Source organism: Odontesthes bonariensis, chromosome 11 (genome assembly GCF_027942865.1).
Source record: "Odontesthes bonariensis isolate fOdoBon6 chromosome 11, fOdoBon6.hap1, whole genome shotgun sequence".
NCBI lineage: Eukaryota > Metazoa > Chordata > Actinopteri > Atheriniformes > Atherinopsidae > Odontesthes > Odontesthes bonariensis.
The window spans coordinates 5171889-5193407 of record NC_134516.1 but is presented as its reverse complement, the minus strand read 5'-3'; the positions used below and the strand labels follow the sequence as shown (position 1 = coordinate 5193407).

Sequence of the window (21519 nt, the reverse complement as noted above, 5' to 3'; positions counted from 1 at the left end):
CTGTAACAGAGCAGCAGTGTATGTGGACCGTCCTGCTGGCACTCTGTCCTTCTACAGTCTCCTCTGACACACTGATCCTCCTCCTCCTCTTCTTCCTCCTCCTCATCCTCTTCCATCTCCTCCTCCTCCTCCTCCTCCTCCTCCTCCTCCTCCTCCTCCTCCTCCTCCTCAAACAAATCCCAACCAGGTTACAAGCTGCTGTTAAACTCAGATGAAAATGAAATTGGATCCTGTTGCTGCCCCTCCCTCCTACCTGTCCTGCCCCCATCAGGGGTGGAGCTCTGACTGATTCCAGGAAGCAGCTCACCTGTGTCTGTGGAGCGGAGCTTTGACTTCTTCAACACTTGGCTTGAACAAACTGTGAGTTTGGACTTTGTCTTCAGTAACCTTCCTGTGTGTTTCTGCTCTGTAGTGTTTGGGGAACATGTTCACTTCTTATTTCAGGTCCAGTTTGATCACTCGAAGAACTTTGAAGAAAAATCTGCATGATTATCATTTACATTGTTGTTGATTAGAAGCATATTATTTATTGTTTTATTGCCAAAATAAATCACATTGTGTTTTAATTTGTGGGGATAACTGCGGTTTCTCCCACTGAAGTCAGACACAGAAACTCTCTGCTGTTTTTCTCTTAAAGACTAAAGGTAACACCATGGATGGAGGTGTGGCTTTCTCGTTGTGTAACTCAGTGAGTCAGACAGGTTTTTAAATTCCATCACCTTGATCATAACCCACCTCCATGTTCCAGCACAGTCGGTACACGGCAGGCCAGTTTTTCCTTGTTTCTCTGTGTTCAGTTTCCTGTCTTCATTGAATAAAAATGTCTCTTTATCCCACAAACAAATTCCAGCATGTTTTACATCTGCTTTATTGTGTCGCTGAATTAGAGCTGCAACAACACGTCATTTATCTACAGAGATTAGCTGAAAATTATTGTTTTTCTTGTGACCTTTTCAAGTATCTTAGAGAGTTTTTTTTCTACTTTTCTTTTGAAAATCTGTTGAAAACATCACCTGAAAAACAGGTTTTAGTGGCGTCTCTGATAAAAGTTTCTCTGAATGAAGAGTCAAATTACTGGAACTGGAGTTTTGAAGTTTTCTTTTTAATTTTGACCTTTTATTGCATGTATTCATTTAAAATATCTGTTTTATTCTATAGCATCACTTTGCTGAGAAACACATTTAATGAGAATAATGATTAAACTGAAACTGATGTGGAACAGAGAATCTGAGCCAATCAGAGGAGCAGCTGATCTTTTTACATCAACGATGGAGAGGAGGATGTGAGTTGCTGTGCAGATGAATGATGTGTGTTTCCTCTGCAGAAGGTAGAAAGTGTGTGTGAGCTGCTGTGCAGATGAATGATGTGTGTTTCCTCTGCAGAAGAAGGTAGAAAGTGTGTGTGAGCTGCTGTGAGTTCAGCAGCATGGATCAGAGTGAGGACACTGAAACCTCTCTGTGTGGGGAACATGAGAGCCAGAGCAAAGCTCAGAGGTGAGGTGACCATCTCTAACTCTCCATGACTCTCCTCCATGTCCCAGCTCAGCGCTCACATCACCAAACCACCTTTATTCACAGGAAGGGACAGAGACCTGGACCCAGGAGGGGGTCCTCACAGAGCCACTTGCAGAAGGATCTCCCACTTTTCAGCTTACAGGCCTCCAAAGCAGAGTAAGTTAACATCAGGTCATTGATTTAGAGGTTATTAAGTATATCATGCATGCAGGCTGAAAAGCATTTTTTTCCCATCAGGATCCACCAGAGACCTGAAGCAGAACCAGAACCAGAACCAGAACCTGAACCTGAACCAGAACCTGAACCTGAACCTGAACCCAGCTGTGTGTCCTTTAAGAGCGACTGGTCAAAACATTTCATCATTGATTTCCATCCTGATGTTCCATCAGCCCAGCAGTGAGTATCTGTCAGTATTCAGTGGAGGCTGCATCATGTTTCAGATGATAACCAGTTTCCAGCTGAATTACTTGAGACTTGGATCAGTTGTTGATGTCTCTGATGAGACTAATTAGCTGCATCATGTGTGTGATGTGATGTTTTAGTTCAGTCCTGCAGCTCTTTATTAAAACAAAGGGAGAATATTGCTGAATATCGGTCCACTGATGTGGCTTCTTCACAGGATGCTGATTATGCAGTGAACAGGGCGGCTGATGCAGAAATATTCCCTTCTCACACGTTGTGTTTAATGACGTCAGTTTAAAACCAGCTTCTGAAGCAACAAGAACAAAATGACCAAACCAAACCAGTGATGTTTATGGATATATAATATATATATTGTGTTATAAAGTGTTTTAACAGGTCAAGCTTTCCCACACTTGAAAAGGGAAGGGTCTCACACTCCCGATAACTAGACGCAGGACTTCACTCAGTGCTTTATCCTTTTTCTTTATTTTGCTTTTGGTAAATACGGCAACGATCGATGCTTGCTGTCAGAACAGCGCTCGTGCACCTTCATGCTCGTGCACGTTCATGTTCTCTAGAGGCGTGGCTTCGGGGGGAATCTGAAGAAAAGGGTTGGGACTTTTTACCTGTGTATTTTCAAAATGCAGCTTCGCTGGACTCAAAATCCAGGATCTCCTACCCTACCTTTAATGTTAGCACAGTTTTTCCAGTGTAGACTCAGTGCATGGTTTTAGAGGCATTTCAACTCAAAAGATTCGTCTGTTTGTTAAATTAACCAAATCTATTTTTAATACATCCTTTTTTAACTTGAATATTTTTTTTACAGTGCATAAATTGGATCATCACTCTCCGTAATTACAGCATCCTGGGTCACACACGCATTACATTTAGCGAGGGACACACACATGATACGATATGAATGACTAACTTAAACAAGTGACCCAGTAACAAATAATAAACAAATAAACAAATGATCTGACGGGCAGCCTCCACCTCCTCAGCCCAGAAGCAAGCATCACTTTCACAAGCTCACCGGCAGTCCTTTAGGAGACGCACACACACAAAGAGAGCCCGCTGCTCCCTCAGCTCAGGTAATAATTACTCATCCGCTTCACCTGCGGGCGAGCGGTTGCCGGCGTCGGCGTACGTGCGCGCTCCCCGCTGCGTGCAGGGGGGAGCGCTAAGAAGCAGGCGAGGGCACTCAGCATTGTCACTAAGGTTATGTACACACGTAGCCGGGTATTTTTAAAACCGAATGTTTCCCCCCCTCCGTTTATAAAATAATCTGTATCCACATTACCTCGTTTTCGAAAAAAACTCCTTCCACACATAACCGAACATCTGCGTTTTCACCTGCCTTGACAACCCAAATGCTGTTTTGCGCAATCTGCCCTCGTCAGCTAAATAATAAAGTGTGCACGCAGCTTTTTTGAGCACACTGACAGGTGATCGCATGACAGTGGACTGCCCCTCGATATGAGGACGTAATAATTCCGACAGCGACAGGAGTGAGGACCGGGACATGCGAAATTGTCACGCCATTCCTCTGGGAGTACGACTTGGGCGTGTAAAATCAAGGCAGTAAACAGCGCCTGCACAATAATAACCAGCACAGTTCTCAAGGCATCCATGCTTCTTCAGTAAACAAAGGTCGCACTTTAGACTTTAAAGCAGATTTCTTGTTGTTTTGGCGCATATTGTGACGTTGGAAAACGCAAAACTCCGGTTATCTCTGTCTACACGCAGCTGCATAAACGGAGTTTTCAAAAATTTTCACTTTGCCCGGAGTTTTTAAAAACATTCATTTACGATGCGTTTTTATGCGTTTTCATGTGGATGACAGGTCCAAACGTAGAAAAATATATTCGTTTTAGCAGATACCCGGCTACGTGTGGATGGGGCCTTACTCGCTGCAACATATATATAGTGTTTATAATTGTATAAACATTTGGCAAAGTCTATGGGATTTAACATTGAAAACGTGTCTCTTTATTGGGGCCTGCCATAGCATTGCATAGGAGATATTATAATATTATATTAATATTAATATTATATCTAATATAATATTGTACATATATACTGTACCAGCTCAGTACTTTTTTTTTTTTTAAAGGCCTAGAAAAATAAGCGTTATAATTCCAGGTCATTCCAGCGTTGTACTACCCTGTTAGGCTTGCAACTGGGGCTGGGGAGCTGGAACCCTTGAAAAAGAACTGTTTTGCACAGCTTCTCGCGTATGCTGGCTCTCTGTAACTTCAGGGTAGTCCATTTTGCGATGTGGTGCAGCCTTACTCTGTGAAATACAGACACCACAAATGACACAAGCATCATCTCTTACCGCACGAATAGACCAAGCGCGATATGAGCGAGCGACGCGACGGAAGTAATTGACTTTGTATTGAATCGCTGGCGACTGAAGAGACAAAAGCGATTCGCGCGACTAGAGGCGATTCGAGAGACTAGAGCGACAGTTTGTAGTTGAACTTCAGTGAATATTATGCAAATTAGTTATGATGCGGTTCGGCGACAGCCAATCCGAATGTCGAAATGCTTGCATCCGTCTCTCATATATGTCCCATCGGATACAAGCGGCATGATTTTAGTTCCATCACAAATCTTTCGTTCCATACCTCATATTCGCGCCATCCACCATTGTTTCCGCACAGCACACACACACACACACACATTCACTCTCACTTCACTTTATAGTCCATTCGTTTGTCATTCCCCACAATGACAGAAAACTTGATAGCATGTGTTCAGGACCACCCCGTCCTATACAACCCGACTCTGTTTGCGTACAGAGACCAGGACAAAAAGGCTGCTGCCTGGGACAAGGTACCCGAAGTGGTTGGTTGGTCCGGTGAGTGTCTGGTTGAAAAGGCAGCAGTGGTTTCGCGAAACGACATTAAAATGAAGTGAAACATTGATATCAATTGTTTAAGATGTTGTGGGTTGCTTTGCGGATTTGACTTCGATAGCAACGAAACTTGCGCTAACTTTTACTTCCATGATAAGCAGGGTTGCTTATCATGGAAGTAAAATTGAAGTTTCGTTGCTGTCAGTTTTAGTGCACCCACAAGTTCATGTAGTCCCACAGTGTCTGATCTTCCCCGCCTTTCATCACTGTTGAACAGAATAGGTTGAGAATAAGTTAAGAATGAAAAATAAGTGTAGCCTATTGATCATAGATGGTACGGTTATGTACTGTGCATAGGAGAGAAATAATGGGAGAGAAAACAATAACATGGCGATATTACAATAGCCTACCATGCGCCCTACGTTTTTTGTAAAAGCAATCTTATCAGATTGTGTTGGGTGCGTGATATAACAAATTGGATCACTGAGATGGTGGCTCTTGGGAGGTAGGGGGCTCACTTCATACTGTATGTTGGTTGATTAATATTATATGAATATACTTAACACTATATTGACGTTCTATTCTGGTCTGTATGTTATTTGTATTACATGTTTAATAGCTGAAGAATGCAAAAGAAAATGGAAGAATCTCAGGGACTGTTACAGAAGGGATAGACAGAAACAGAGAGCAGAAAAGGAGCGGGTCTGCAGCAGGTGGGGCCCGGCCATGGCAGTTTGCTGAGATTATGGGTTTTCTCGACCCTTTTATGGAGGAGCGTCCCACCTCCTCTAATCTCGGTGCCATGGCCGGGCCAAGCCAGGCGGCACAGGAGGAACAGGTGGAGGAACAGGAGGAGGATGATGAGGAAGATGATGAGGAGCAGGAGCAGGCTCAGACTCAGGCTCAGTCCCAGGGTCAGTCGAGTTCTAGTGGAGGGGCAAAGAAGAGGCAGAAGACCCAGGCTGAGGTCCAGGACGGTCTGCTGACGGTCCTTGAAAAGATAAGTAACCGGCCCCTGCAGCCGGTCCAGCCCCCCCCTCCCCCGCCACCTCCAGAGGATGCAGACTCACTGTTTTTCAGGAGCCTGCTGGTGGAGTTCAAAACATTGTCGGTCCGCACCAGGCAGCAACTGAAACTAGAATTCCACAGACTTGTGTTTGAGGCACAGCAGAGGGAGGATCCCTGGGGTGAGAGGGCCGGGGTGCAGCTGACAACACTGTGAGGGGTGTTAGTAAGCTTATTTACCCTCGCAGTGCTGTCAGCTGCACCTTGGTACGGGGTACCTCTCCCTCAGCTTATGGTTGCTACAGGGCTTCCCTGTACTTATGTTTAGCTCAGAGGTTCCCTGAGTCAGCCTTTCTGCTAGCCAGAGTTTTATTGTCATTTTTTTTCCTTTTGAATATTCTTGAATTTAACACTTGTTGATATGTAATAAAGTATTATATAGTTGTATATAAAAACGTATCACTGTGTGTTTTTTGTATGAGATAGGCCTATATGAGTACAATGCAGCAATGCAGTTTTGTGACTATCCTATATTCAGTTTCACTATGTCAGCATCAGGTCAAGTCAAGGCAAAGGTTACAAAGGTTATGAAAGATCTTGTTAAACACATGCAAAAGTATGTGAGGTAATGCTTTTAAATTACCTTGTGGCAGACAACAAAAGCCTCATTTTAAACTTCACCACACTTAAAGACTAAAATGGCAGGTTTTCTATGTGATGTGTAATAACAATGTAGGCAAAGTGATAATAATGTATAGCTTTTCTGCTGACATATACTCAGATTCCACTGGCTATTACAGTTGCTGTAGCAACATGTGGCAGCAAGAATACAATTACTATGTTGAAATAAATGCATTACAAGGTGGTACTTTCTTATTGGACATGTTGAGATATCCTCTAGTATTTGGGCATTCCATGCATTGCCAGAAAACCAAAAAGAACGTAAGAGGATCTATGTAGGCCTAAATTTGTTGATGTCGAAGGTGTCTGTCACTCAAAGGACCCACGGGGAGCAGTGCGTGGACAGAGGTGCATTGCCCTTGGAAATTCCGATACTGCGCATCTGGGAAACTTTGCGAGTTTAATGCCATGTCTGTAAAATAGAATGTCGAGATCAAATCCAAAATGCTGATTGCATTACACACATTGAATACAAACGATATTTTGATGCATGTGTTATATAATCGGTGAGGGTGAGTTACAAAAATCGTATAGTTGCTATGATTGACAGCGCGCCGCTGAGGGCGGCGATGCGCGCGTAGCTCTCCATGCGTTTTTCGCCAAGTGAAACTGTTGAGAAGCTAATTAATAACTTTTTTTTTTTTAACTTTTTTGTTTGTTTAAAAAAAATCATATATATCCAGCAGGATAATCAGGTCATCAGCGGGACAGATGCGTGCGTTAAATCACAGAGATAGCCTGGTGGGTTATATTATTGAATTTTATGGAAATATTGCTTTTTTCAGCATTTGGTGGCTCTGAAAAGAGCCGTTTGGTGCTGGATGCTGGACATCACGTAGTAGGCTGCCAGGAAACTGCGCCTTCGTTGGAGAAGTAGTCAACGAATTTCTCCCGTGTCCGGATGGCCTCGCGAGTGGCATTGTTGCTGCCCACTCGACGAACTGGAAAGATGCCAGAGGGATCGGTGTCTCCCGAGGTGGACGGTCCAGTTTGTGGCTGCCTCCTGGTGATGTTGCGCCGCAAGAAGTTGTGCAGCACACAGGTTGCCTTCACACAGGTCTCCACGTTTGCAGGACTGACCCCAATGACTCCTCTGTACAAACGCCACTGGGTTGTGAGAATACCAAATGTATTCTCAACGATCAGCCTTGCACGGGAGAGCCTGTAGTTAAACACCCTGTGGCTGCCAACTTGCCTCCCCGGGAAAGGCCGCATGAGGTTGCGCCGGAGTGGAAATGCCTCATCCCCCACGAAGGCGTATGGCTGCGGCCCAATCCTCTCCGCTCCTGGCAGCACCGCATCCTCTGGCAGTCCCAGTGCCCCGTCGCGCAGCATCTGGCCAAAGATGGAGTTGGCTAGAACGCCACCGTCACTCGTCCTGCCATAACCCCCCACGTCCACCACACGGAACCGGTACTCGGCGTCCACAACAGCAAGGAGGACGATGGAGTAGGTGTGCTTGTAGTTGTAGTATAGCGACCCAGACTTGTTCGGCGCCTTGATCACTACGTGCTTCCCATCAATGGACCCCACGCAATTTGGGAAGTTCCACCGACGCTGAAAGCCATCTGCGATGCACCTCCAATCGTCGGCAGTTGGCTCCGGCATGTATTCGGCCACCAGCTCGTCCCAAATGGCCTTGCACACCTGCACCACAATCCTGCCCACCGTGCTTGCGCCCACACGGTAGCTGTCCGCTATGGTGCGGTAGGAGTCTCCGGTAGCCAAGAAGCGCAGGCAGATGGCCAGACGCTCAGCAGGTGGTATGGGCTGCCGGTAATTCGTCCACTGCATCGTGATCACCGGGCCAATCTTCGCCAGCAAGACATCGAACTGGTCCCGGTCCAGTCTGAAGTAGCGCTGGAACCTCTCGCCATCCAGACGCAGCTCTTGAACGAGGCGGTGGAACTCCCCATGCTGTTCACGGCCAGCGAGGATGGGGTGCACCCACACCCGGCGGCGACGACGTCTGTCCAAAAGCAGCACAGCGCAGCAAATAATGATATCCAGATCATCCATCTTCACAGGATGATAAAACCTGATAAGCGACGGTATTTATAGAACATATATTCACTTGTTTTGAGGCGGGAATGTATTTTACTGGTCAGACGGGTGAAGTAGAGAGCAAATTAAAGTTGTTACTTTTTGTTTTTGTTTTTGTTGTTTTTGTTTTGAAGCGGGAATGTTTCTTATTTGCTCTCCAGTCCACCTCTCTGACCAATGGAATTTATTTCAGCAGCATCAATAGGTCAAGCCCCATGCATGCTTTATTTTAAAGTTGATGATCTTGTGTCTGCAGTGTCCTTCCGTCCAAAGCCGCAATTAATAAAAGAAATAGAGAGATGAACGTAGGCCTACGCTCATCTCTCTATTTATGTTATCTATTTAATGAATCGCTCAATCAAGACGATCGGCTAATTGTTTTAACATCACACTTCGGTACTTCAATGTCCCATTGTCCATCACGTTCAACATTAGTACATGAAGATTTTGTGTGAGCTTATTTCTTTATTGATCACGTTTTGTTGTTCAAGTTACATCAACCTACATGGGCCATGTAGAAAAGCGTGCGGCCCCTTTAAATAAAAATAGCTGGGAAAATTCGATTTCTATGTCATAGTCGCCTTGAATCGCTACACTCGCTGCGAGTGAAGCGATTCTTTGTCGCTCGCCTACGCCTTGTCGCGGCCGGTGTATTCGCCCGGTAAGCCTGACAATCTCACCCGCCCTGTCAAAATCATCAGGCTTGAAGTGCTCACTACAGAGCTTTGACAACTCGGTCGCAACAAAACCCTCCTGTCTTATAGCAACTTCTCTTTGCCTCCTGAAGCCTGTATCACTGGGAAACCTTCAAAATATGAAGAAGAAACAAAAAACAGCAAGAGACAATGAGAGAGAGTACCAGTCCCCGCTGTAATAACGTTATACGTAAGTAACGTTAGTTAGGATGACATAATATTATATATGGTAAAATAACCAAAGTTGCTGTTTAATCTTACTTGTGAAAGGTAATCCCACGCCATCTGGTATCAATACTGCGCCGGTTATTGCAACCGTAAACTGCACAAAATACGAACATATTTGCTCACTCTCAGTCGACTCCAATTGATTCTGGTGCGAGCCCAGAGTGAGGAGACCCAGCCAATATGGCGGCGACGCTGTTACGTTCAGCTGTGTGTCCTTTAAGAGTGACCTGTCAATGGGTATTCGTAATGACTTCAGATCAGCCCCACATCCGTCCCCTAAGAGGTGAGCTGAGTGTAAATGCTGTAACAGAGTAAAATACAGCAGCTGAGGGTCTCTGGTGATTGGTCTGAATCTGAGGGTTAAAATTTTCAGAGTGTGTGTGTTTATCAGCATTGATCACAGATCACAGAGCTGCCACCAGGGGGAGCTGTAACATTGTTCCACAGCAGCCACACTGACTCTCTGACAGGCCGTCTCACTGCAGACTCAAACACTATCACTGATACTTTAGTTTGAAGAAAACAAGTGTTTTTCTGTCAGGATTCATCAGAGACCCAGACCTGGACCTGGACCCAGCTGTGTGTCTATGAAGAGTGACCAGTCGATGGATATTCGTAATAACTTCAAATCAGCCCCACATCCGTCCCCTAAGAGGTGAGCTGAGTGTAAATGCTGTAACAGAGTAAAATGAGTCAGTTTGAACAGTTTTTACTTCAACTTGTGTTTAATGTGAGCTCAGCTCTGCTTCACATCCATTTCTATGTTCATATGTGAAGTGGTGTGTGTTGGATGTTTTCCACCAACACAGCAGTCAGAGAGGAAAGAATGATGTTGGAGGAGGTGTTTCTGAGTGTCTGCAGGACAGCAGCTGGTCCAGCAGGGGGCGCCTTTCTGAGTTTTTTACTCCACAGTCAGTGTTTTAGTGGAAAGTTTCCATCAGTTTGGAGTGAACAACAAAAAAACACTTTCAACCTAAATCTAGGCTACATTCATGTTTTTTACTGTGATATTTTCTGTCTAGAAGCCGTTTAAAGTGTCGCTCTCACAGCCACCAGGCTCCATTGAGAAAAACACTAATTCTACCTCCCATAATGCTGGAGCTGCTGCCTTTATCTGATGGTCTGTGTTACTGTCACCCATCAGCAGAAAACCTGATCAACACACGTCCCTTCTACTACTGTCCCCTCTGAGGTTCATCTGTTTCCAACAGAGCCTGGTGGCTGTGGCTGGCTAACAGTGAAAATATTCAGCTTTTTACAAGAGAAATACCCTCTGCTGCACAGATCTGATCTGTTGTTCATGTTTAAATGTTCCTGACACTTGTTCTTCATCAGGAGGAGGCTGGAAAATCCTGAGCCCCACGAGAACAAACGTCATATATCCGGCAAACGTAAAGCAAGCTGTGTCAAACAAAGGTGAGTTTTTCAAAATCATGTCAAAAGAACAAAGTGCATACTTTAATATCAGAAGCATATGGAAGGAAAAGGCTTAGGTATGTGGAGTTGGAGGCAGAATCAGAGCAGCGAGGATGGAAAGTTAGAATCTGTCCAGTGGAAGTTCGATGTAGAGGATTTGTTGCAAAGTCTGTTGTCTCATTGTTGAGGGAGCTGGGTGTAAGTGGACAGAGTGTGAGGAAAATAGTGAAGGAAGTGTCAGATGAGGCAGTAAAGTCCAGTCAGTGGATTTGGATTAGAAGAAGCAATAGCACCTGGGGGCCAAGCAGGGGGAGCACTTAGGGTAAACAGACTCTTGGAAGAAGCAAGGAAGAAATCCAGGATATTTAAGTGGAGGGTGTGGCCCATGTGAGACTTTTGAAACCAGGCGGCCATTTTAGGTGAGTTGGCCTGTATGGCTTTGTTTTTGCTGCCATTTTTAGTGACTAGGACTGTTTAGGTGAGTTTGTCTGCTGAATCTGCTAGTGTGTCTTGACCCGCTATACTTTCATTGCCCTCTACCCGAACCAGGGTTTGAATTCCATTCCTACTTATCTTACCTCTTCTATTTCTACGCCCTACCCGAACCAAAAAGATAGTTGTTGTGGTGTGAGGAGCAGTGATGGCTGGCATTAGGGGGGTGACTCTGGGACGCCAGTGGTCACTGTCTAGCCTCCTGGAGGTGTTGTGGGCCCAACTAGACGAAACACTGATGAAAGGAGGTTCCCACCTGATTACCCCAATGACATGTTGGTCAGCACTGCTCACTGATCTATATTATAGGGGATTATTCACTGAGTCTGGTCCATTTTTAACATGCTGGTTGTCCTACATTTATTTCTCATTCTTGAACCTGCCCTGGTTGGTAAAATGGTCGAATGAAAAGTATCTTCTGCTAACTCTTGCTGGCAGGAGCTTCCACTCAGGGGGCCGGTGCTGCTGGATGGAGGAGGACAGACAGATTTATTTAGAATTAAAAAGCTGAACGTCTGAACCCCATGGAGCTGATGGAGGTGTGATGTGTTCCAGGTTCAGCAGAGGAACAGTCAGCAGGGTGCTGGTTAGCTGCTTAAAGCTTTGACAAGTTCAGATTAGTGAGCAACAGAACAGAAGTTTGTCCTGAGAGGCTGAAATGAAACTGGGTAAACAGACAGGAACTCTGCTTCTTCCAGTTAACTGAACACAGCTTTGGAAGCTACAATGAAAGTTTGTCTCCCGTCTTTGGGAAACAATCATCAGGTGATGTTGAACAGTCATGGTCTGAGGCCTTCACACTGGGAGCTGCCCAGTACAACCAGTCTGATCCCAGCACACACTGGCTCTGGCTGCCTTGCTCCAGGGCACTTCAGCAGGGAGGGAAAGCTTTCTGAAGGGGTTGGTGAGAGCTGCTGGGACCCAACCAAAGTGAGCTGAAAGCTCCAAGCAGCTGCAGACTGAGCTGTTGGTTCTCAGTGGGATCAGCAGGACCAGTAAAGCTTTCCCACTACAGGGAGTCCTCTGACCCACTGCTCACATCCACACATCCCTTCATGGACCTTCAGCTTGTGTTGCTCTCTGTGTGGACAGACACAATGTGAGCTCATTCTTCATGATTCCTCCACAGAGTGGACCAGCAGAGCTCAGAGGGTCCCAGTGGTCCGTCTGCCCAGCAGCATCAAACACAGCTGGACTCCATATTTATGGTCTGTACATGTACAACAACTACTTTCCCATCTGTTCTGCTCACAGCCATCTCCATGCTGCACTCTGTAGGCCAGCGGGTTGTCAGTGTGTCCAACATGGATCTGATGTTTGGCTCCATGGTTTCAGTCTGATGGGCTCATTCATATAGTTTTCTGTTCCAGCTGCTGGAGGACAACATGCTCACTTTTGTGAAGGAGGAGCTGAAGAAGATGCAGAAGGTTCTGAGTCCAGATTACCCAGAATGCTTAGAGAGTCAGAGGGAGGGTGAGGATGAAGAGCAGAGGAGCAGCAGAGAGGCATTAGTGAAGATCACAGTTCACTTCCTGAGGAGAATGAAGCAGGAGGAGCTGGCTGACCGTCTGCAGAGCAGTAAGAGGATTTCTCTAAAGGTTTAACCTGCTGGATAAATGACACATTTACTGATGTCTCAGCACACAGAGCAGCAGATGTTCAGATACTCATTCTGTACAGGGTTGAAATGTCTGTTTACTGATGTAATTTCTTGTCTTCATTCAGATCTTTGTGGACGTAAAGTTAAATGTGCTCTGAAGAAGAAGTTCCAGTGTGTGTTTGAGGGGATTCCTAAAGCAGGAAAGCCAACCCTTCTGAATCAGATCTACACAGAGCTCTACATCACAGAGGGAGGGAGCGGAGAGGTCAATGATGAACATGAGGTCAGACAGATTGAAGCAGCATCCAGGAAAGCAGGCAGAGCAGAAACATCCATCAGACAAGAAGACATCTTTAAAGGCCCACCTGGAAGAGATGAACCAATCAGAACAGTGCTGACAAAGGGAGTGGCTGGCATTGGGAAAACAGTCTTAACACAGAAGTTCACTCTGGACTGGGCTGAAGGCAAAGCCAACCAGGACATCCACTTCATGTTTCCATTCACTTTCAGAGAGCTGAATGTACTGAAAGAGAGAAAGTTCAGCTTGGTGGAACTTGTTCATCACTTCTTTACTGAGACCAAAGCAGCAGGAATCTGCAGCTTTGAACAGTTCCAGGTCGTGTTCATCTTTGACGGTCTGGATGAGTGTCGACTTCCTCTGGACTTCCACAGCAAGGAGCCCCTGGCTGATGCTACAGAGCCCACCTCAGTGGATGTGCTGCTGACAAACCTCATCAGGGGGGAGCTGCTTCCCTCTGCTCGCCTCTGGATAACCACACGACCTGCAGCGGCCAATCAGATCCCTGCTGGCTGTGTTGGCATGGTGACAGAGGTCAGAGGGTTCACTGACCCACAGAAGGAGGAGTACTTCAGGAAGAGGTTCAGAGATGAGGAGCAGACCAGCAGGATCATCTCCCACATCCAGACATCCCGAAGCCTCCACATCATGTGCCACATCCCGGTCTTCTGCTGGATCACTGCTACAGTTCTGGAGGATGTGTTGGACACCAGAGAGGGAGCAGAGCTGCCCAGCACCCTGACTGAGATGTACATCCACTTCCTGGTGGTTCAGGCCAAAGTGAAGAAGCTCAAGTATGAAGGAGGAGCTGCAACAGATCCACACTGGAGTCCAGAGTGCAAGAAGATGATTGAGTCTCTGGGAAAACTGGCTTTTGAGCAGCTGCAGAAAGGAAACCTGATCTTCTATGAATCAGACCTGACAGAGTGTGGCATCGATATCTCAGCAGCCTCAGTGTACTCAGGAGTGTTCACACAGATCTTTAGAGAGGAGAGAGGGCTGTACCAGGAGAAGGTGTTCTGCTTCATCCATCTGAGTGTTCAGGAGTTTCTGGCTGCTCTTCATGTGCATCTGACCTTCGTCAACTCTGGACTCAACCTGATGGGAAATAATGAAGAATCCAAAAGGCCTAAGGTACTTGATCTGAATTATCTCAATCAATGGGCCGTGTACAGGGCCTTAGAGAGTCCAAATGGACACCTGGACCTGTTCCTCCGCTTCCTCCTGGGTCTTTCCCTGCAGACCAATCAGAAGCTCCTACGAGGCCTGCTGACACAGACAGGAAGTAGCTCACAGACCAATCAGGACACAGTTTATTACATCAAGAAGAAGATCGATGAGGATCTGTCTGCAGAGAGAAGCATCAATCTGTTCCACTGTCTGAATGAACTGAATGATCGTTCTCTGGTGGAGGAGATCCAACAGTTCCTGAGTTCAGGAAGTATCTCCACAGATTATCTGTTACCTTCTCAGTGGTCAGCTCTGGTCTTCATCTTACTGTCATCAGGAAAACATCTGGATGTGTTTGACCTGAATAAATACTCTGCTTCAGAGGAGGCTCTTCTGATGCTGCTGCCAGTGGTCAAAGCCTCCAACAAAGCTGTGTGAGTACAGATATAGAGGGATGTGTATGAATATCCTGCTGCTGTTTCTATAGGAGAGCAAGTCCCAGATTCCTACTTCTCTCATTATTTCCTCCTCAGACTGAGCAGCTGTACCCTCTCAGGTAAAGGATGTGCAGCTCTGTCCTCAGCTCTCAGCTCCCAGTCCTCCAGCCTGACACAACTGGACCTGAGTATCTACGGCTCAGGAGTGAAGCAGCTGTTTGATGGACTGCAGAGTCCTCACTGTAAGCTGGAAGCTCTCAGGTCAGGTTTCTCTGCTGTTTCAGCTTCATACAGTCTCTGTGGATTTAAAACAGATGTGAAGATGTTTTCAGATTATTGCATCACAAAGTAAAACGTCTCCAGATCTGTGTCACTTTCCTCTGATCTAGTCTGCGCAGCGCAGCACACACACACATGAACTCTGGTGGAACATTTCTTTATATTCTGGTAGAGTTACAGGAAATGATTCAGTATATCTGTTGTAGTTTTCTCAAAGCGTGTCATTTCCATCCACAAACATGTGTTTAACATCATGAAGACAAAGATGTGCAGAAATGTGAAAATATACATCAGATACGTGCAGAGTGAAAACCCCTTGTTTCCATCAGATAACAGGAGAAGTATGATAAAGTGGAACATCCAGCTGATTTCAGCTCGGACTGTTGGAGGATCCAAACTGAACTGTGAGCCGGGCTGTTGGTGTGTCGTCTGTTTTACTGCAGTTCTGTCAGAACCACTCTCGTCAAAACGAGACGAGAAACAGAGATGAATTTCAGAAGCTTATTCTGAATGCATACAATTATGTTTGGCGGTATGGCTCTGTTCGGAGGAAGTTCCCGACTTTTCCATGAGCTCCATGGAAGCCAAGACAGGGAACAGCAGCATCCTCAAGTGGAGTGCCTTCCATTTGCTGTAAAGGCAACAAACCCCCCAACAGACCATACCAGAACGCAGACCAGCCAATTGATTAGTTGGAACCAGGGTATCCTACCCCCCGACGAATTATTAGCTACCAATTTTATTGGGGCAAGCATTGACCTCAACCACTTAGGTACACCATAAAAAATATGGTCAGTCTCCACAGCAGCGACAGCGCTTTGCAGCAGGGCAAAGCAGAGCAAGATCCAAGCAGAGCAGAGCAACATCCAAGCCAAGCAGAGCAACATCCAAGCAGAGCAAGATCCGATCCAAAAACGCAAACGAGATCCAAGCAAAGCAACATCAAGCCAAGCAGAGCAACATCCAAGCAAAGCAGAGCAACATCCAAGCAGAGCAAGATCCGATCCAAAAACGCAAACGAGATCCAAGCAAAGCAGAGCAACATCAAGCCAAGCAGAGCAACATCCAAGCAAAGCAGAGCAACATCCAAGCCAAGCAGAGCAACATCCAAGCCAAGCAGAGCAACATCCAAGCCAAGCAGAGCAACATCCAAGCAAAGCAGAGCTTTTAACACACTTCACCTGACCCACCTAGGAAGTTAAAATCACCGTGAGCTTGCATTTTTTTTTTTCTATCCACACAATTAAACAAGCCATAAAGCATAACACAAATGACCTCTGTCATTGCTGTTCATGCCATCAATTCCGGAAGCGGTTTTAATGATTTGACTTCATCCCAAATTATTTTCGATCTTAATCAGTATCTTTCATGCAAGTTAAGCCCTACCAGTGGCTCTTGTTTTATTTAAACAGAGGCACAGCTGCACAATGTCTTTTTTTTTTTTTTATTAAAACCGAGCCACCTAAAGATGTATCCACTGTTTAAAAAATTATAATTCCCAGAGCTCATTTACCAGTTGAATAAATATTCAAAGGTAGTTCAGTCAGCCAAGTACACTTAGGCTCCATTACCAATAACAATACAAAACATGTATATCAACTGATTGCTATACAGAATCAAGTTACAGAAGCTGTATGCAACGATTGCTGTGCAGCAAATCTCCTAACAACTCACCCAAATCTAAATTTTACAACGTTTAGACTCAATACTGAGAATTGCTAAACCTGTGAGTCTGTTCTCTGACATAGTTGAACACAGGTGATTTTGATGAGTTTAAGAGCTGAACTCCTCTGTATGGTTCCAAACACAGTTCTGCTAGCCTTAGCCACCACTAGCATACTAGCCAACGCAAACTAGCAGACTTTTTAAGAACGGTTCATAGAACAACAACAATGATATGAAATGCCACACTTCAATTGGTTCAGTTCAAGATGTCAAAGGCTAGCCAGTAGCTAGCTAGTTCAACATTTCCAGTTAGGTAGCGCCAGCTATCTGTTACCGAACTGGCTTGCAAAGCTATCTTGTGGCTACCGTGACATGAGGTACCCCATAGGCACAAACACTCCACACCCCGACACGACAGGTGCGCCGCACCCATCAGACTGTAATGCATACATACCACAGCCGTGTGTAGCACCTGTTGCACCTTAGAAGCATCACCGCGAGGATCCAAACGGACCAATCGGGAGGATGGTTTGTAATCCAAATGTGCCGGCATAAGACCCGCGCCACACAGCTACAGTCACGCAAAATCATGTGAAATCGGTGTAAGATAGCCGCGTGTCTTACCGCGGCTGCCCTGCCACGTACAGGAGCCCGCCGCGGCCTACCTTGACTCTGACCGCAGCACGCTGTGACAGCTCGCCCGGTGTCACGTCTTGGCTCGGCTGGATGTCCTCCACGCGTCCATCTCAGCCGAATCTCCGACTCCGCCGGCAGCGGGGATCCATGCCGGACGACAGGGTAAGCAGCACAATAATAATACTAGCATCGGCGCGTATGCTAATCGGAGCTACGTCTTGTAAGCAGAAGCAAAACTTTTTGCCCCTACGCGGGGAGCTGCTGTGGAAGGCTGCAAGCAGAGAGCAAAAAAAAAGCAGTGACAGCAAACCAAGTTTAAATGAAGTGCCCCAAATGCCAGCATCCAATTGCGAGCAGCAGCTGATTACCCATTGAGCGCAGCTGGCCATAAGGGTTGGGTCGGCGTCAGCCAGTAGGCAAAGGGCGCGTTGACTACGTGGTCTGCCAGAACTAACGCGATGCTCCATTTATCAGAACAGACACAATCACTTTGGAGGCAAATATGAGAGGCTGATCAGGTCCTGCTCCTCTGCTCCATCCAGCAGCTGCTTGGTCATGTGATCAGTCATGACCAACATCTTCTCTTTCTCTGTTTCAGAAAAAAGCCAAAAAAGCCTTCAGAGAGCAGAAAAAGCTTTTGGTGACATTCAGGAAGTTGTTTTCTGTTCCCATGAAGCTTTTCAGAGTCGCTGCTTTAAAACATGATGTGATCAAAGATTAGGACATAAATGAACAAGTTATCATGAAAAGCTGCTTTGATTCGTTAACATAATGAGATAATTAACGACCGATCGAGGATCAGCCATCTTTATTGGTCACCTGCAGCTGAACGCCGGCAGTGAAATGTACACTGCAACCAGCTCAGCTGTGCAAGGCAGCAAAATAAGAATAAAACAGGGTGAGATGAATCTGACAGGAATGAAAATATACAAGTAAACATGTGAGTAGGAGCGGGGTGTTCCTGCTCTGGTGGTGCAGCGCCTGGTGTGGACCTCCTGCAGGGTGGGCAGTGCTGACCTCACTCTGTGGAGAGCTCTGCACATCACATGGATGCATGGTCTCTGCAGGTCAGCTGCAGTAAAACTGCACAAAACAGAGCAAAGTCACAAACTACAGAGAGACAGGAAGAGATTCCCAGATGTGCAGAACACGTTTCACATGCAGGAATGGATCTCACATTTTAAATCAGTGTTTTTCTTCCATTTTAAAGCATGAAACTACAGATTAATCTGTATATCTGTGGATCAGCCTTCATGAATCACTAATAAAGTGTTTCTGTGTGTAGTGAGATATTTGTGGGCGATGGGAGACATTTTCATCATCTCTGCTGTGGATTAGTAATTAAAGTCCATTAAAAACATGAGTATAAAACACCAAGAATGGAACCATAGTGCACATCACCAGATTCAGAGACTCCTCAGTGGAAGTTACAGAGATATTGTGGCTGCAGAGCAGCTTCACATCATTACTGTCCCTTATGTGACTGTTCTTATTAATGTGACTGAATGTGAGACTGTTTAACATCTTCTCCTCAGGCTGAGCGTCTGTAACCTCTCAGATGAAGGATGTGCAGCTCTGTCCTCAGCTCTCAGCTCCCAGTCCTCCAGCCTGACACAACTGGGCCTGAGAAACTCCAACCTGCAGCAGGATTCAGGAGTGAAGCTGCTGTCTGGCCTGCAGAGTCCAACCTGTGGGCTGGAAACTCTCAGGTGAGGCTGTTTTCATGCTGGAGCAGAGTGCTGATAAATGTTAGCCTTTGTTCCCGGTGGGCAGCTCTGAAGTCAGCCCCACCATCAGTCTGATGGGATCAGTTCCTCAGCTTTGTTCCCCATGAAAGCCTCTGCTGTTTGAATCAGATTCTGAGACTGTCTCTGATGAGCTGCAGCTCCAGGGTGGAAAGGCTCAGCCACCGTGTGGACTCCTTGTTTCACTCATGATGCGTCTCTGAGCATAAAAACCACCGCACGGACACGATCACAGGCTTCTAACCCTGATGTTCCCTCTAAGTGGGCTTTCAGTCCACAGTCAGCATTAGAGCTGACTGATTGTGATCCCAGCTGTTCTTTTTCTCTGTAACTGTCTCCTCAGGCTGAGCGTCTGTAACCTCTCAGATGAAGGATGTGCAGCTGTGTCCTCAGCTCTCAGCTCCCAGTCCTCCAGCCTGACACAACTGGACCTGAGTAACAACAACCTGCAGGATTCAGGGGTGAAGCAGGTGTCTGCTGGCCTGAAGAGTCCAAACTGCAGACTGGAAACTCTCAGGTAACAGAACACCTGTGGATGCTCTTTGTATGATTGTTCCAGCAGCTTTAGGCCTCTGACACCACAGGAACTCACCTGAACCTGGAACCTGAACCTGGAAAGTCTTTTTTGGCTCATTTGCTCAGTTTCCTTTTGGGCTGCGTTCTCCTCCAGTAAATAATGTAGAGTGCAGATTCCTACAAAGTTCTTTGAGTGAGTTTTCCTCCTGAGCCCACCTGATGGGCGGGGCCAACCAGCTGTAAACAAGCGTTGGACCTGGTTCCTTCTGACTGAACTGATACGCATGACATTACGTTCCCTTTCAGTGGATTCCCTCGCTACAACACATACAGTACGGGACACGTATACTCGCCCCGCAGAGCAGCCGTCAAACCTGGCTCAGAACCATATTCAGGCTTCTAGGGGCCCATGATTAAGAGGGGCCCAGAGAGGCCCCCATAAAGTTATAACACTGACAGAAAATAATGTGACACTAAGTTATTAACTAACTTATAGTCATAAATATATTTTTTTTACAATGTTCCGGTAGCAATAACTTTATTTGTTTTGGAAACATTAACCCCCCCCCCTCTCTATTTATGTGAAATGGTTCAGTCCGACTGGATCAGCTGCAGCGCCGCAGCGGGTAAGAAGGCAGAGAAGGCAATATGCCTCAAAGTCAGGAAGCCAAACACGGAAAGAAAGGAAAGAAAGAGGAGAAGGAAAAGTAGAAGGAACACATTTTTGAAAACCAAAAACGGACTGAAAATGCCATCAAAATGCATAGTTTTCTGTAAAATAGCATCATAAATTCATCATAATTCATCATAAAGCCTCCTGACCGGCTGTTTGGGGCCCATGAAAATAATTCTTAAATCCCTGGCGGCGCCCCTGCTGACGAGCGTCTCAGGTTCACATCAGTGAAATCAGCTTCTTCTTCACTGCTGCTCTCACTGTGGTGCAGAGCATATTTCTATCTGAACAGGACTCAGTGGGGAGTGTCTGCATGTGTTCGGGGCTAAAATGGGAGCAGAAACCAGGTCGATGTGTGTAGTTTGATTGTGACTCAGATTTGTGAAGACACAGAGTCAGTAATGTGAGACAGCTGCAGACATTCAGCTTCAGCTTCAGAGCAGTTCTCTCAGAGTTTCTGTTGTTGTGTGTGTCTGCAGCCTGTCAGGCTGTCTGATCACAGAGGAAGGCTGTGCTTCTCTGGCTGAAGCTGTGACCTCCAACCCCAAATCCCATCTGAGAGAGCTGGACCTGAGCTACAACCATCCAGGAGCCTCAGGAGAGAAGCTGCTGAGGGCTGCACTGAAGGATCCACACACACTCAGGTATGGAGAGGCCTGCTGCAGCCTCACAGTGTCTGATAGAGGAGGCAGAGCTGGGAACATGTTCTCTGTGCTGCACTCAGCCCTGTGCTTCTGCTTCCTGCTGAGTGTTACATGAACAATCACACATGTAGGAGCCTGTTTCCTTTGCTCACAGCACCAACGCTGGTTGGACATGAACAGCAGATATTTCTGGAGGAGGTCTCCAAGGAGAACATCTGCAGGAACAACAGTGAGAAGTGTCTGTTGGTCCTCTGACCCTGGATCAGACGCACAGATGGGTCCAGGACATGTTAGCCTAGCTTAGCACAAAGATTTCTAGAACCATGTTCAGCGTACATCTGGAAATGCGTACATGTGGGTTAGACCTGCGTCCTGAGAGAGGATCTGGATGTTTGGCTGCCCTGAAACCTTCTGAGAGGAGGAGTCAGCAGAAACAATGTGACCATCAGGAGAGACCATGATGTCAGAGACTGAAGAGATTTCAGCTCAGTGTTTAAAGCTCATATTTGGCTTCAGAAAG

At 46.2% G+C, this 21519-nt stretch overlaps 2 protein-coding genes across 7 annotated transcripts in view; one reads left to right on the top strand and one right to left on the bottom strand.

The window, feature by feature from the left end:
• The window catches only part of LOC142391506 (uncharacterized), a 139105-nt gene that overhangs the window by 54850 nt on the left and 62736 nt on the right, over positions 1–21519 (bottom strand). The window lies entirely within an intron of this gene.
• Positions 277–16547, top strand: LOC142391504 (protein NLRC3-like). 6 transcript variants are annotated; one of them, XM_075477318.1, is made up of 11 exons: positions 277–360; positions 1159–1307; positions 1383–1493; positions 1578–1670; positions 1752–1910; positions 9970–10083; positions 10764–10844; positions 12466–12544; positions 12707–12914; positions 13062–14838; positions 14938–16546. In XM_075477318.1, the coding sequence occupies exons 3-11, from the start codon at positions 1426–1428 to the stop codon at positions 15191–15193; spliced, it is 2835 nt and encodes a 944-aa protein (XP_075333433.1). In that variant the 5' UTR covers positions 277–360; positions 1159–1307; positions 1383–1425; the 3' UTR covers positions 15194–16546. The 6 variants fall into 6 exon arrangements, with proteins under 6 accessions (XP_075333433.1, XP_075333434.1, XP_075333431.1 ...); XM_075477319.1 differs by lacking the exon at positions 1159–1307 and having other exon boundaries at positions 1386–1493; XM_075477316.1 differs by lacking the exon at positions 1159–1307.